Source organism: Cotesia glomerata, linkage group LG3, assembly GCF_020080835.1.
Source record: "Cotesia glomerata isolate CgM1 linkage group LG3, MPM_Cglom_v2.3, whole genome shotgun sequence".
NCBI classification, from domain to species: Eukaryota; Metazoa; Arthropoda; class Insecta; order Hymenoptera; family Braconidae; genus Cotesia; species Cotesia glomerata.
The window spans coordinates 4,309,046-4,324,870 of NC_058160.1; the positions used below are offsets into that span (position 1 = coordinate 4,309,046).

The 15,825-nt window shown below is 25.5% G+C and overlaps 1 protein-coding gene across 2 annotated transcripts; it reads left to right on the forward strand.

Annotated features, from left to right (window-relative positions):
* Window positions 1–1,535: 1,535 nt before the first annotated feature.
* On the forward strand, window positions 1,536–14,897 carry LOC123260786 (serine/threonine-protein phosphatase PP1-beta catalytic subunit). Of its 2 annotated transcripts, XM_044722129.1 has the most exons (7): window positions 1,555–1,693; window positions 4,234–4,314; window positions 8,729–9,216; window positions 11,516–11,614; window positions 11,740–11,979; window positions 13,999–14,157; window positions 14,734–14,897. In XM_044722129.1, the coding sequence occupies exons 1-6, from the start codon at window positions 1,642–1,644 to the stop codon at window positions 14,110–14,112; spliced, it is 1,074 nt and encodes a 357-aa protein (XP_044578064.1). In that variant the 5' UTR covers window positions 1,555–1,641; the 3' UTR covers window positions 14,113–14,157; window positions 14,734–14,897. The 2 variants fall into 2 exon arrangements, with proteins under 2 accessions (XP_044578065.1, XP_044578064.1); XM_044722130.1 differs by lacking the exon at window positions 4,234–4,314 and having other exon boundaries at window positions 1,536–1,693.
* The last annotated feature ends 928 nt before the right edge of the window (window positions 14,898–15,825 follow it).

Below are 15,825 nucleotides of genomic sequence, written 5' to 3' on the forward strand. Positions count from 1 at the left end.
TCATAAAATTTGTATATTATTAAAATTTGAATTTGCCGCGTAAAATAATAAAATTGTCAAATGACTGAAAAAACGTCATTACCATCTGTCGACATAAGAATACACAACCCTGATAGACACCTCACCTATAACTTACTGTCAATCTACGTCTGCAATTTAAAGCAAACTTGACGGAAAGAGTTGGCAAAGCGAGCGATTACCTATTAGTTACCTATAACTTATCCCTGATAGCCACAGTTTCAGACCAACCAAGTTGGTGTCAGATAGTTGCCACCAATTTAGCGACAACTTGCGGTCAACTTCCGAATTTGTAACTGTTGGTGTCAAGTTGGCTACAAGTTTCTGAGAAAAACAAGACCAATCTACTGCCGCAATATGTCGCCAAATTTCTTGAGAAACTTGTCGTCAACTTGGTGCGAAAGAGTTTCGAAAGCAATTTTTGCCGACAACTTGGTGTCAACTTGGTGAACAACCGAGTTCATTTTCAAGACTTGCCGTCAACTTGGTGACAAGTTGCGGCAGTAAATCGACGGAAAGTTGCGACCAACTTGGCTATCAGGGTATATACACACTCGGTAGTCTGGCTTGAGAACGGAACTTGGCGCCAGACTCTACCCTGATAGCCAAGTTGGCCGCAACTTTCTGTCAATCTACTGCCGCAACTTGTCACCAACTTGGCGGCAACTCTTGGAAAGTAACTCGGTTGGTGTCAACTTGTTCACCAAGTTGTCGGCAAAAGTTGCTCTGAAACTTTTTCACACCAAGTTGACGATAAGTTTCTCAAGAAATTTGGCGACATATTGCGGCAGTAGATTGGTCTCTTTTTTCTCAGAAACTTGTAGCCAACTTGGCGCCAACAGTTACAAATTCGGAAGTTGACCGCAAGTTGTCGCTAAGTTGGTGGCAACTATCTGACACCAACTTGGTTGGTCTGAAACTGTGGCTATCAGGGTATCGAGTCTGTTGATTTAACTACAAGTTTGATTGTTAACTTGTATTCAAGTTGCGGCCGTAGATTTCCGTCAATTTGCTTACAACTGTTCCCTGATAGCCACAGTTTCAGACCAACCAAGTTGGTGTCAGATAGTTGCCACCAACTTAGCGACAACTTGCGGTCAACTTCCAAATTTGTAACTGTTGGCGTCAAGTTGGCTACAAGTTTCTGGGAAAAATAAGACCAATCTACTGCCGCAATATGTCGCCAAATTTCTTGAGAAACTTGTCGTCAACTTGGTGCGAAAGAGTTTCGAAAGCAATTTTTGCCGACAACTTGGTGAACAACCGAGTTCATTTCCAAGACTTGCCGTCAACTTGGTGACAAGTTGCGGCAGTAAATCGACGGAAAGTTGCGACCGACTTGGCTATCAGGGATTGTTGAGTGAAGAATTACCGCCAACTTGATGTATAAATTAACCGTAACTGCTGGAAGTCAACACTTACTGAGAAAGCGCTGGCTATCAGGGAATTCAAAATGTTCTACACACTATAGATGTTTTATATCTATCGCGTACACATCCTATACATCGAAAAAATAATAATTAGTGTAAAAGTCGTGGGTCGTCGCGCGCATCTTAGCTCTCATGGTCTACAAACATTGACCCAGTGGATCGTCAGTACACGGTTAGTGTGAAGTGTGAAAAAATGGCGGATGTCGACTTGAATATCGACAATTTAATTCAGAGATTACTTGACGGTAAGTTTTATTTAAAATAAAAATTATTTATCGTAACAGCCATGTCAATTTCACCAACTCAATCAACAATATCGCCTAAAAAGTCATTTAATCCTCGAGTAATTAACCACTAAATAACAACACATCGAAGCTGCGATCGCGGATAATATAATCTATTTTTTTTTCTCAGTATCTTATATTTTATTCTTATTATTATTATTATCATTACCATTATTGTTGTTAATATTGTTACTTTTTAATTAATTACTGTCAATCTATCTTTGCCCTTTAATCTATTAAATCAGATTATTTTTAACCAATTGATGTTTATTATGTCAATTGGATTGTTAGTAATAATAATAAATAAATATCAAATTGTAATAGTTATTCAATTGTTCATAAATGGCAATTTATTATTAAAATATATGTGTGTCTATTTATCACTTTTGTCATCTTGGTCATTGACATCTCGACTGTTTTATAAATTTATTATATATATTTATGTGTATTTACGTGCTTATGCGTACATGCAAGAAAGTGGGTGGTAACAAAAGTTTTTTATTGTTTTAATAATTTTACAAGTTTCAGCGGTTTGATTATTTTTTTAAAAAACAAGTTGTTAATTTTTTTGACAAAATTTTGAGAAATTTGATAATCTGTTACACTGAAAATTATAAATCTAGACTTGATCATTTTTGTGTTGAAAAAAGTATTAAAAGTGACGAATTTTGATATTTGTGAAAAAACGATCCTGGAGTATGAAAATTAAATTAGCCGACACTAAAAAATTTTTGATTATTTTTTTAAATTATAAATTAAAATTAAAGAACTATTTTTAAAAAATTCCGCGGATAATTTTTAAAATTTTCTACATGTGAAAATTTTTGTTTTAATTTTTTAAAAATTATTTTTCAATAAAATAAATTATCAAAATTTTCAAATGTCGGCTAATTTAAGTTTCATTCCTGCAGTTGGTAAAATCTGAGAATTTTTTTGATAATAAAAACAGCGGACGTTTGATGATTTTTTGAGTTTTTGAAATGATTTAAAAAAATTAGAATATTTTATAAATATTTTATTATAAATTAATACTAATGTTACACACAGAAAAAAAGATTCACTTGAGCCAAGAAAATATTTTTCTTCCTAATTATTTTCTTGAGCGAAAAAAAAATTTCACTTATTCCAACAAAATTAAATCTCTTGCTTTAAGAAATACGTACCTTGATCCAAGAAAATTTATTCAAGTCAAAAAAATCTTGTTGTTTTGAGAAAATTCAGTTTCTTGCTCCAAAAAATTTAGTTCTTGATAGAAGTAAATTTTCTTGTCTTGAGAAAATTTCTCTCTTGCTCTAAAAAATTAAATATAAAGATAGAAGTAAATTTCCATTAATATTTTTATTGATTAATATGTCAAATGGGAAGATCAAATAATATTTCATCATTTTTTTTCATTCAATATGTATGATTGCACGTTAAAATAATATAAAATGGGTATCAAATATTCAAGAGAAAAATTTTCTCAAGGTGAGAAAATTTTTTTCTCAGCTGAAGTAAGTGGCGCTGCTTCCCTAAAGTATCTAAAAATCTTGATCAAATATAAAAATTTATTGTATCAAGTATTTATGATAATTTGAATTAAGAAAAATTTACTTCCACCAAGAATAGAATTTCAAGAAAAATTTTTACTTCCAAGAATTTTGCTCTCCAGTCAAGAAATTTTTCTTTCTGTGCAGAAGAAGTAAAACATTTTCAATTTTACATCATTTTAGAAGAAATATTTCAAAAATTTATTATAATTTCTTTAGATTTATAAATTTTTTGTTTGTTGCAAATAATACAATAAAATATAGTGTTAAAATTATTTTTTATAAAATAATTAAAAGTATTGATGTAAAGTGAGCAGTCTGTTTTTCAATTTTAGAAGGAATTGTCAATTTTTACGCAAAAAAAAAGTAACGAATCAAGAAAATAATTTTAAAAACGTCTTGATTTAAGTTGAAAAATTTTTAAACTAAGAAATTTTTCTTGATTTAAATAAATTTTACTTGATACAAGACAATAAAAATCTTCAAGATTTTTTCTTACTTCAAGAATTATTCTCTTGATTTAAATTTCTTATTTTCAGTGTAAGAAACTTGATTAGTTTATGAAAGTAATTAAAAAAAAATTTTTTTAATGATTAATACCTTCAATTAATTAAAAAAAATTCTCAGATCTGCTAAAATCATCACAAAAAATTTAATAGACTTTTTTTACTTTAAATATCTATTTTTCAAATCTCCTACAACAAAAAATTTCTATCTAAAATTACTAACAATTATATATTCGTTTGAGCCACCCTAACGTAAATATATAAATATATTAACATAAATATATATTGTGCTTTTTCATTAAAAAAATACAAGATCATGAAAATCATTAAGACAGCTAAACCAATTTTTCTTATATTTTTTTTTTTTATCTTAAAAACGAAAAAAACTATATTTTTTCTGTTTATACCTAATTTTCTTTCCCATGCTTCTTTCTTTATATGGAATAAATAATATTACTGGGTAAAGTATTTAAAACACCAAATGAACAACAAGTTGTTCAACCGAAGAAAGGCAGACTTACTGATATATTCTTGTCGGATTTTTCGGGTATGATAATTCAACAAAGTAACAAAAAAACTAAAATTATTTAATTAATTAACAAACAAAGTAAACATAAACCCAAACAATATATAATACACAAGTATAAAGTAATTAATTAATTGCTCCCTTGTAGCTTTGTATGCATATACATCAACATATTTATCAACACAAAATATATATATGTATATGTGCATTAATGTATGCTCCCTGTATTTGAATTTTAATATTTAATATTGCAGTAAAGTAATTTAAAATTTAAGTTAAGAGTTGGTAAGCATGTAGCGTTCGAGTATGAAATATTTTAATTAAAAGTCTAATTGAACAACAATATAAACATAAATAATTTATCTGCTGAGTTGCACTACATAATTTTTATTCAAATTAGAACTTGTTAATGTGATAATTAACTTTATTTCATTAATTAATTAACCTACTGACTAATTAATAGTTTCATTCTATTGATAATCAAGTCTAAGTTATGTGAAGAAGTTCTGTGAGAATTATTGATCAATTTGTTGAACCAAACTAACTAAATATTTTAATTGTTTCTCATTTAATATCAATAACAATGATTCATAATTATTCAATTTTATCAGCGCGTTGTCATTAAACAATCAGTGACAATAGTTAAAAAAATTAAATAATTGAATTAAGCGCAACTCTAAATTGCTTGGAAAGGTATTTCTTACATCACAATTGTTACAATATCTTGCATTAAAATTTTAACAAGCTATAAAATTACTTGAAAAATATCTTTTCTTGCTGTTTTGTTTCAGTGCCAACAAATAGATATAATAAAGAATCTAAAGTGAAAATAATGACTTTATATAAAATTTTTGTTAATTTAGAAAAAATTATAATTTTTAAAATTTATTTGGTCGAAATTGACTAATAAAAATTATAAACCAATAAATTTATATTGCAAAAAAAAAATTGAAAAATTTATAAAATTGTTTGCAATATTGATATATCAATTTATTAAGTTTAAATTTTTTTTTTAATTTACTTGAAAAAAAATTTTATCGAACTTTAAAATTTTTATTATTTTAAATAATTTTTTTTTTTTTTTTTTTTATTTATTTAAAGTCGCATAAACTACTAAGGTCATGAGCGACTACGGTAGGGGGTAAACTTTTGAGATTGGAACTCGTTTTTATTTTTTGGGCTGAGCAGAATAATACACTTAAATATTGAAAATATTCATTGGTGTACGCCGGACTCGAACCCGATCCAATGCTTTGGTAAGCAAGAGCCGGATCCGATAGGGCTACTGCGCGCCCCTAATTTATTTTTATAATTAATTAAAGTTCAAATTTTAATTAAACTTTAACAAAGTTAACAGAAGCTTCATAAATCATTTTTAAAAAAAATATTTTGATATTTTTTCTACTATTGGCCTACTCATGAAAAAAATTTTATCAAAAATATATATTGAAATATAAACAATATACCTTAGACATAAAAAAAATAAATAAATGTATGAAAATATTATGGTTTAAAATAAATTATTTTTAGATATATTTCTAATATATTATAGTTATACTTAAAATATATACGATAATAAGCCAAAATTTAGCTCTATTAAAAATAAATTTTTCATAAATTATTTTTAAATATTTTCGATAAACATTTTTTCATGGAAACATCATCATAATATATGAAACAATAAATGTAATAAAACAGTAAGAAAATAAAAATTAAAAGCTTATTACTGTTAAAATTACAAATGCGGTATTTTGGCAATTAAATCACCTATAGCTTAAATGACCCCTAACTTTGCGGTACAAAGTAATTAAAGCTACCAAGTATATAACTACATCAAAGCCTCTATAAACGTAGTGCTAATGTAAACCTCCAAAAATTTTTAATACTTTGAAGCATTTAAAACATAAATTCTTCGATCTTTAAAAATTCGTGACTGAAAAAGAAAAACCATAAAGCGTTTATGGTCACGTTTTTTTTCAACATACGTTTCTTAATTAAATTATTAATCGCACGTACAGATTAACCCAGTTATAATGTAGGTCAAAGCCACCGAATAAAGTACATTAAATTAAACTAATTGTTATTTTATTTAAATTCGTCAAAACTAACTAGAAAACAAATTTATTGTAATTGATTGTCTTCAAGAGCACAATGTTCGGAAAAGTGCAATTAAAAATCTCTTTAGATAGATTTATTAATAGAAGTGTTAGAAAAAACCAACAGGAAAGGGGGAAGAAAAAAATCTTATAAAAATAACTAGAGTTGATGCTTCAAAGGATTAAATGACTGCAATACAAAATATAAACTTTTATACATACATATTGTATATATATATATATATATATATAATGTCAAGTATGCAGTTTATATTTTTTTCCAATAATCTAACGTGGAAATATTAAACTGCATGGCTGATTTGTTCACGGTCGTTACTATAAATAACGAATCAATTTATATTGGGCATTCTATTTATTTCCTTGGTGATCAACAATTATCAATAAAAAATTTGAATAACGATAATAGATTAAAAATTATTACAAGTATATAATAGATATTATTAGTTGATAAAAGTAAAGTATGACTTAAAGCTTATTTCGGATCTGTTTCCGACTATAATTCCATTTATTTATTGGATTAATTTGTCTGAATTTTTTTTTGACTCAATTTAATTTTTATTCAGTGTACAAATAATGTAACTTGAAACTTTAATACAATTTACTTTGATCAATTCGACTAATTCTTTAAATCTAAATATGCCCTTGGATCAAGAAAATTTTCTCCATGAAAGTATTTTTTTTTTCAGTGTGATATCTTGAATGAATATTACAGGAAAAAAATTTTTGGGTGAACTATTGATTATATTTTTAGTAGATTTCATAAAAATCTAACTATTGTATTTGTCCTCATGACGTAATTTTTCATAAATTTTGCTTTATTTTGACCTAACTCGACGAGCTGAGTCAGAAACTACATATGGTTTAAAAGTTTATGTATATATGAGGAGCTGAGTTTCAAAAGGGTATCTTTTGATTTTTGATTAATCGAGACAAAAAACTAGTTATCTTCAATTATAAATATTTGTATTGAACTTTTTTTAATTTAGCTATAAAGTTCTATCGGTTGTGAAGCTGCAATTCGATTTTCATTTATAAATGTTCATAATTCTCGAAGTAATTAATATTTAAAAGTTCAGAAAACTGGTATTTTAAAATATGAAAAGATACCCTTTTGAAAATCAGCTCCTCATATATACTCTGTTATGCAATAGTGTATTAAGTACATAGATTTCCATAGCACTTAACACATTAATGCATAACAGTGTCCATATACTCAACTTATTCTATAGACTATTACGAAGGTCAAGTTCAAATATGAGCTTAATCGGTCAATAAGTTTAGAAATTACAGCATTTAAAAATTTTAAAAATTTAAAAATTCCATACTTTCACTACTTTTCCTTCATATAACTTTTGAACGCGTCGAGATATTCGATTTCTATAAAATGCATCTTCGAACTGAGAAATTAAGCTTCAATTTATATGCTTACATGTTTTTCCAAAGCAGAAAATATCCATCTTCTGATCATTTTTAAGAAATTTTACTCTTGTAGTCGTTTTGTCTATACAAAACTGACTTAAAAGTACTAAAGTACAATAATTTTTTTTCTTCCTTTATTGAACGTTGTTTACCTATTAAATTTACTGTTGCACTCGTTTTTTTTTTTTTATTTTTGTATACAACCCTAGTAATTTTTTTTTATTCATTATGAAATCTACTTCCATTTCGACTGCCGAATGGCCTTTTTTAATAAAGAATTTTTTTTTCTTTATCCTAGACTTTTTTTTTCTAAAAAATTACACTGAAAAAAAAAATAGTATTAAGAAAATTTTCTTGATCCAAAAATACATATTCTCAATTATTAAAAATATATTTTACTTAATTCAAGTAAAACTGTTTATTTACTTATCATAATAGAAGCAAATATTTCACAACTCAGGCAGATATTAATATTTTTTTGTCAAAAAATTAATAAATATAAATGGTTCATTTCCAAAAACTCTTGAGCTAAGAAATTATCTGAACTGTAATTTTTTTTCTCTTAGTGTAAGAGAAAATCGAATGTCTTGCAACAAGTCAAATTATCAAGAGAATATTTTCCTTGAAGCAAGAAATGTTTTTTTTTGCATTGCAAGTAATTATAAGACATATAAATAAAAACAATTTACAGTGTATAGAATTTATCAACAATCGTATCACAATTGATAAACAAACTAATGTAAATAAACGTGACCCTGATGTTAATAACGTAAATACCTTGCAGACTTAAAGAGCTTGAAATCATAGTTTACTTCTATTAAACAATTATAATCGTTATTATAAAATGAAGTAATAATTATAATTAAATATAAAAAAAATAATGAATATTTTTGACGCAGTTCGAGCATGTCGCCCAGGAAAGTCAGTTATTATGACGGAGGCTGAAGTACGTGGTCTATGTCTAAAAAGCCGTGAGATATTTTTACAACAGCCGATCCTATTGGAATTAGAAGCACCACTAAAAATATGTGGTGATATACATGGACAGTACACAGATTTATTGCGCCTGTTTGAATACGGGGGTTTTCCGCCCGAATCAAATTATCTATTTTTGGGTGATTATGTCGACAGAGGTAAACAATCACTCGAAACAATATGTTTGTTACTAGCATACAAAATAAAGTATCCTGAAAATTTTTTTTTACTACGCGGTAATCACGAATGTGCTAGTATAAATAGGATATATGGCTTCTATGATGAATGCAAACGTAGGTATAATATCAAACTGTGGAAAACATTCACGGATTGTTTCAATTGTCTACCTATCGCTGCTATCATCGATGAAAAAATTTTCTGTTGTCACGGCGGACTCAGCCCTGATCTTCAGGTAAACATTACATATTTTTTATTGTTATTTTATTCACGCATTGATATGAGGAAGCATGTACTAATACAAACTTATTTATATTGTCGTTGTCGACTAGACTATTTTTATGTCATTGAATAAATAAATAAGATACCCGTTACGGTTTTTTATTCTGCACTGGCTTAGATAGTTACTGTTGTTATTGTTTTATTTATTATTATTATTATAAAAAAAACTTTTTTTTTATCAAGAAAATCAATCGATCGTGGCATTGACATTACGTATAGTACATTTTTATCTAAAGATTATTTCATCCTTTTTTTCTTTTTTTTTTGTGGGAAATTTAACAAATAAAAGGTCATTGTTCAGGTGATATCAATCGATAGTGCATTGAAAATTTTTAAAGTTCATTTCAATACTTAAAAAAAATTTGTTTATGGATATCAATATAACGGGATTCGACGGATGAAAATGTTTATTTAAAAATAGTTATTCAACTATTTGACCTTTAAATTTTTAATATGACTTGCAAACATTGTTGTTATTATTATATTTTTCAAAGAAAGTCAATTTGTCAAATTTTGTGGAATACGAACTGACAATTTTAAGATTTTTTTCTTATTAAAAAAAAGTTTGAGCGCCAAACTGATAAAAAATTTAATTTATGGATAGAAAATACTTGAATATAAATATTTTTAAGAAAAATTACTTGAAATTAAGGTCTAAAAGTTATAAGAAATGCAGTATCGATGTTTTTTATCAAAAAGATTTTCGGTTTTTCTACTTTTCCGTGCAAAAAGTTTTGATTTATTACTAATTTTATTTAAATTTAAGATATTGAAATAAATATAAAGTCAAAATGAATTTACCATTAAATCATTATAATTTTCTTATATAAATAAAATATTCTTCGTTAGAGGACTAATTTTCTTGACTTAAGAAAATATTCAAGATAATGGAAATTCTCTTCGTTTAAATAAAGTTTTGTTAAGTCAAAATAATTTTCTTGTTTTTGAAATTTTATGAATTTTTTTCCATACCATCATATTTATCAATAAAATTTTTCTTCATTGATTCAAAATTTTACTTACATATTAGTGTTTTAAATTAATATTTAAAATTTCATTTATTTTTACCTAAAAAGTTCTTCAATTATTTTCCCTCATTAGTTTTATTTGCAATGAAATTTTCATATAACCAGCAATTTGCATTTTAAATATAAAAAGACTTTATGAAATTTGACTGACCATTTCATTTCTTAACTTTTAATTTTTATCAGTTAATTAGAATAATTTTATATTGAATTCACAAAAGAAAGTTTTAAAATTATAAGTTAATACGAAATTTATGATAAATCAAAATTACGAAAAGTGTATGTCTTGAACACTCATGTTAATTTTTCTCGATTGATGCAATTCGTTCGTGTTTTTATGAAATAATTAATAAAACAATTTAATTCAGCAATTAAATGAACTCAGTAAGAATTGTATTAATAGAAATTAATTTCAAGAATTAATTAAAAAATTTACTGTCCCTTGATTTCTTAGAAACATAGAAAAGCCTTTTAATTTATTATTAATATTTTATTTATTATTCAAATTTTTTTTTTTTTCTACAATATAGACATATGGAACCGAAATTTAAATTTTTATAAAAGTTAATTGATCAAACTATAATTAGAATACTAGGTCAAAATGACTTTCATAAATCATAGTGGTTTTTTTTTTTAAATTCATGTATGTAATGTAATTACATGTATGATAATATCATTAATTAATAAGGGAAGTTCACCCCAAAAATTGAGTTGAATAAATTTGATCAATAATAAAAAGGATATAAAAAAAATTTTTGTAAATAATATTGTACTGATATTTTAGTTAAATTTTTTGTTGATTTTGAAAAAAAAAAAAGAACATTTTTTAAATGTATAAATATAACAAGTGACTGGAGTAAATACTTCCTTATGAAATAAATTACGCATTAAAATAAATTCAAAGTATAAACAACAAATTAAAATTACATAATTTAATATATTAAGCACGTTTAATAGATGATGTGCGAAACATATTAAAATACAGTATTTCATGTACAAATCTAATTTTACGCAGTTTATTTTAGTAATTTAATATATGGAGTATCATAATGTTATTTTTAAATTTTCGACCTCTACTATTTTGAGTAATTTAATCAACTATTACTTTACTGATAAAAAAAAAATTGCATCACCAATTGTAATAAATTAGTATCAGTATTATTGATGTTAGAAGCATATCCATTGTAATAATTTTATTATGACCATTAATAATTTTTTTTTGAACAGGGAATGGAACAAATTAGGAGAATCATGCGACCGACAGACGTACCAGACACTGGATTGCTCTGCGATTTGTTGTGGTCAGACCCCGACAAAGACGTTCAGGTACTGTATTTTTTGTTCTCCTTTCATTATTATCATAATTGGTGTTATAAATGCTTCATATAAATAAATAAAAAATTAGATAGAATATACAGTATAAGATAAGATACATTCTTTTTTACTTTTAGGGTTGGGGTGAAAATGACCGTGGTGTTTCTTTCACCTTTGGCCCTGACGTAGTGTCTAAGTTCTTGAATCGTCATGATATGGATCTAATATGCCGTGCGCATCAAGTTGTAGAGGATGGTTACGAGTTTTTCGCAAAACGTCAGCTTGTCACGCTATTCTCCGCCCCTAATTACTGCGGTGAATTTGATAATGCTGGTGGTATGATGAGTGTTGACGAAAATCTTATGTGCAGTTTTCAGGTTTGTTATTATTATTATTATTATTATTATAAATATTATAATTATTATTATCACTATAATTTATTACTAGCAATCTTGCAGTCACAATGTGACTGCCGTGACTTGTGAACTATAAATAAATAAAATTTTGCTTTATTAAATAATAACTTCTGTTAAATTGCACTTTACTTTTTTAATAATTGACATTTTTAAAGATATAAGCTCATCCCGACGTTACACTCATCAAGAGCTTTCATTTGAGTACCCACATGCATTTTGATATATTTTTCATATATATATATATATATATAAATATATATATATATATATATATATATATATATATATATATATATATATATATATATATATAAATATATGAAAAATTGATGTGGGTACTTCAATGAAAGGTCTTGATGATTGTAGCATCGGAATGAGCTTATATCGTTAAAAATATCAATAGTTCACAAGATATAGGGTAGTTTCTTAATTATGTTAAATTGAATTGTACTTTCTTAACTATTGACATTTTTAAAGATATAAGCTCATCTCGATGTTACACTCATCAAGAGCTTTCATTTGTGTACCCACATGCATTTTGATATATATATATATATATATATATATATATATATATATATATATATATATATATATATATATAAATAGATGAAAAATTGATGTGGGTACTCAAATGAAAGGTCTTGATGAGTGTAACATCGGAATGAGCTTATATCTTTAAAAATGTCAATAGTTCACAAGATACAGGGTCATTTTTTTGATTATGTATCTAGAGAGAGAGCATTTTCGAATACAGTCTAAATACTTATCATCATAAATTGACTATTGGTGAGAATGATATGAAACCATAAAAATGCACAAATCTAGGTCAAAACTTTTCCAACGATACCAAATTTAAGCATAAAAACCCATTTTATCATATAAATACACTGGCCACAAAATTTTGCTTATTCTCTTAATAATATAGATAATTAGAAAGTTATTGATTTGAATTTGTATCTTTTCAAAGTTTCATATAGTTTTCAGCGATAGTTAATTTACTAAGTTTTTAGTGTAGTTATAAATAGATTTAAATTTCGCGCTTAATAAAATTTGTTTATTTATTTATTGTATTTTGTACGTTGTTATATGTCAAGTATTAATCCATGTAATTAAGAATGTAAGAATGATTCTATGACGGACATAACTTTATTTAAAACAGATTTTTATAGTTAAGGTAGTACCTCCACGAAAAGCATATTTCAAAAAACTTATGGAATTTTTTTTATCGAAAGATAAATATATTAATAATTCACCACCAAAATTTCAGATCAATTCACCGCATCGTTTTTGAGTAATTAATTTTAGAAATTGCATCTTTTACACATAAAGGTATAGAGAGATGGTAAAGTTAGTGTGAAATCTATTTGCATCACTGGAGTGGTACGGAAGATTTCATACTATCTTTACTATCTCTCTATACCTCTACGTGTAAAAGATGCAATTTCGAAAATTAATTACTCAAAAAAGGTGCGGTGAATTGATCTGAAATTTTGGTGGTGAATTATTAATATATTTTTCTTTCGATAAAAAAAATTCCATAAGTTTCTTGAAATACGTTTTTCGTGGAGGTACTACCTTAACTTTGGTATCTTCAAAAAGGTCCTGAAGTGAATTTGTGGCACTTCGCGATTTTTTATATTTCTTGGTAATAGTCAATTTTTTATGTTAAGTTTTTAGAGGAGTTTTGACTAGTTCTTTTAGTTCTATAATTTTATTCCGTCATATTTGTCCATTAAATTATTAATAATTTTTTTTGTCACAGCAATTTTGCTATTTTTTTAATTTATCTTAAAAGTACTCAAAATATCTATAGTGTGATTAAAAATATTAAAAAATCATCAAGTCAAACTTCTTTTATTCATTATTCATAATTCTCGGCAGTCACGAAGTGACTGCAGGTTGCTAGCTATTATTATTATTATTATTATTATTATTATTATTATTATTATTATTATTATTATTATTTTAATTTAATAGATTTTAAAACCGTCCGAGAAAAAAGCCAAGTATCAATACGGTGGCATGCCTGGAATTCAAACAGGAAGACCATCAACCCCGCAAAAAAATCCAACTAAGAAAAGCAAAAAATGATCTTCACCAGCTGATCCAGGATAGCATTCACTCATGTCATTTTAGGTAATTAATATTAATTTTTTTTTTTTTTTTTTTATTAACTCAAGATAATTATTTACAATCAAGGGGGTATTTTATTCCGACAATCAAAAAGTCGTTTTCTTAATAAATTTCTAACATTTATAAGATCTTGTAGTTGCCAATTTTTTATTATAAAAAAAATTTATATTAGTCTTATCTTAACACTGAATCGGAATGAAATTTTTCACTTGAAATTTATAACTTCACATTAAAAAATATCATAAATTGAAGTTGACTCAAAATTTTTATAAAATTTTTCAATTTTAGTTTCTTCAATTATTTATTTTTAATTTTAAAATCAATATATTTATTCACATTCATCATGCAACAACATAAAATGACAATTAATTATCTGAAATAAATAAATAAATTAAATCCATTTGATCTGACAGTAACACAATATTTAAAAAAAAATAAAAACACCAGTTAATATAAACAGACAAATATTTATTATCAATTAAATATATAATTGAATAATATTTCATCACGTAAGCTTCAATGTACTGATGATTGATAATTATTACGATAAATTTATATTATTTTATCTTTTTATTTTAGTTGCGGAGGCGTTCAATTATTCTATTGAGCCGATAACGTAACAGTCGAATGTTTACAAGTACCTTCCTCTTCCTATTAACTCGATTAATTACATTATATTACATATATTTAAACTCAAATATCATATTACTATTATTGTTACAAAAAAATAATATTATTATTAATTATTAATATAAAAACCAGAGATATATTATTTAATAATTAAATTTACAGTTTATCTTTTAGTAATAAAAAAAAAATTAAAATATTTATTACACATAAATACTTCCATCAAACCATTTTTTATTTTTTTTTGACTTGTTTTCTTAAAATAAAAAGTGCATTTCGATATACTTTATTTATTTTTTATTTATTCAGTAAATATAAAAACGCTTTCAGTCATTATTTTGATTTATTATTTATACACATAACATAAGACATTTATCTTCATATATTTTATTATATCATGACTATAAAATGATAACCAATTAGTTTGTAATTATTAGTTATAATTTATTGAAGTAAGATTAATAATTATAATTAGTTATCATGATTTGACTTTTTTCATATAAATTTTTACAATTATTATTTATCAATCTTTATTATTATCTGGCATCTTCTGGTTAATATTATCCAAATAAAAAAATTACCGAGTATTTTCTTAAAATTAATGTATATTTTTCGGTGAATTAAAATTTTTTCTAGTCGGTATTAATTGTTAATTTTTATGATTAAAATTCGGTTAAATTTTTTGGAAGGCTGTAAAAAATTTTTCATAATAAAACCCCGCCTCTTTAAAGCTAAAATGACAGTGCAAATGATGAAATAAAAAAAATTTTTAAACCAATATTTAAACTCACTTTCAATTTTAAAATTAAAATTTAATTAACGTCGTGTTCCCCGTGTAAAAATCATCTGATATCCATATTATTCATTTGAAACCCTTAAGGGGTTAGGTGGGTTTCAGAGGTTCAAAAAAAGGGTATTTTTACTATTTTTTTTTAGTATAGAAAATTTGTTCCATAAAATTATTTTTAAAAAATTGCATTTTTAATTTTTAAAAATTTTTAAATGTCAATTTTTTTTTGCCATAATTAATTTGTTATAAAATCA

Bases quoted from the DNA above. Each gene is read 5' to 3' on its own strand.
- LOC123260786 (XM_044722129.1), top strand. From the start codon at position 1,642: ATGGCGGATGTCGACTTGAATATCGACAATTTAATTCAGAGATTACTT. The intron at 4,315-8,728 runs GTATGATAATTC...TTTTTGACGCAG, and splicing joins ATTCTTGTCGGATTTTTCGG to TTCGAGCATGTCGCCCAGGA. The intron at 11,980-13,998 runs GTTTGTTATTAT...TTAATTTAATAG, and splicing joins ATCTTATGTGCAGTTTTCAG to ATTTTAAAACCGTCCGAGAA.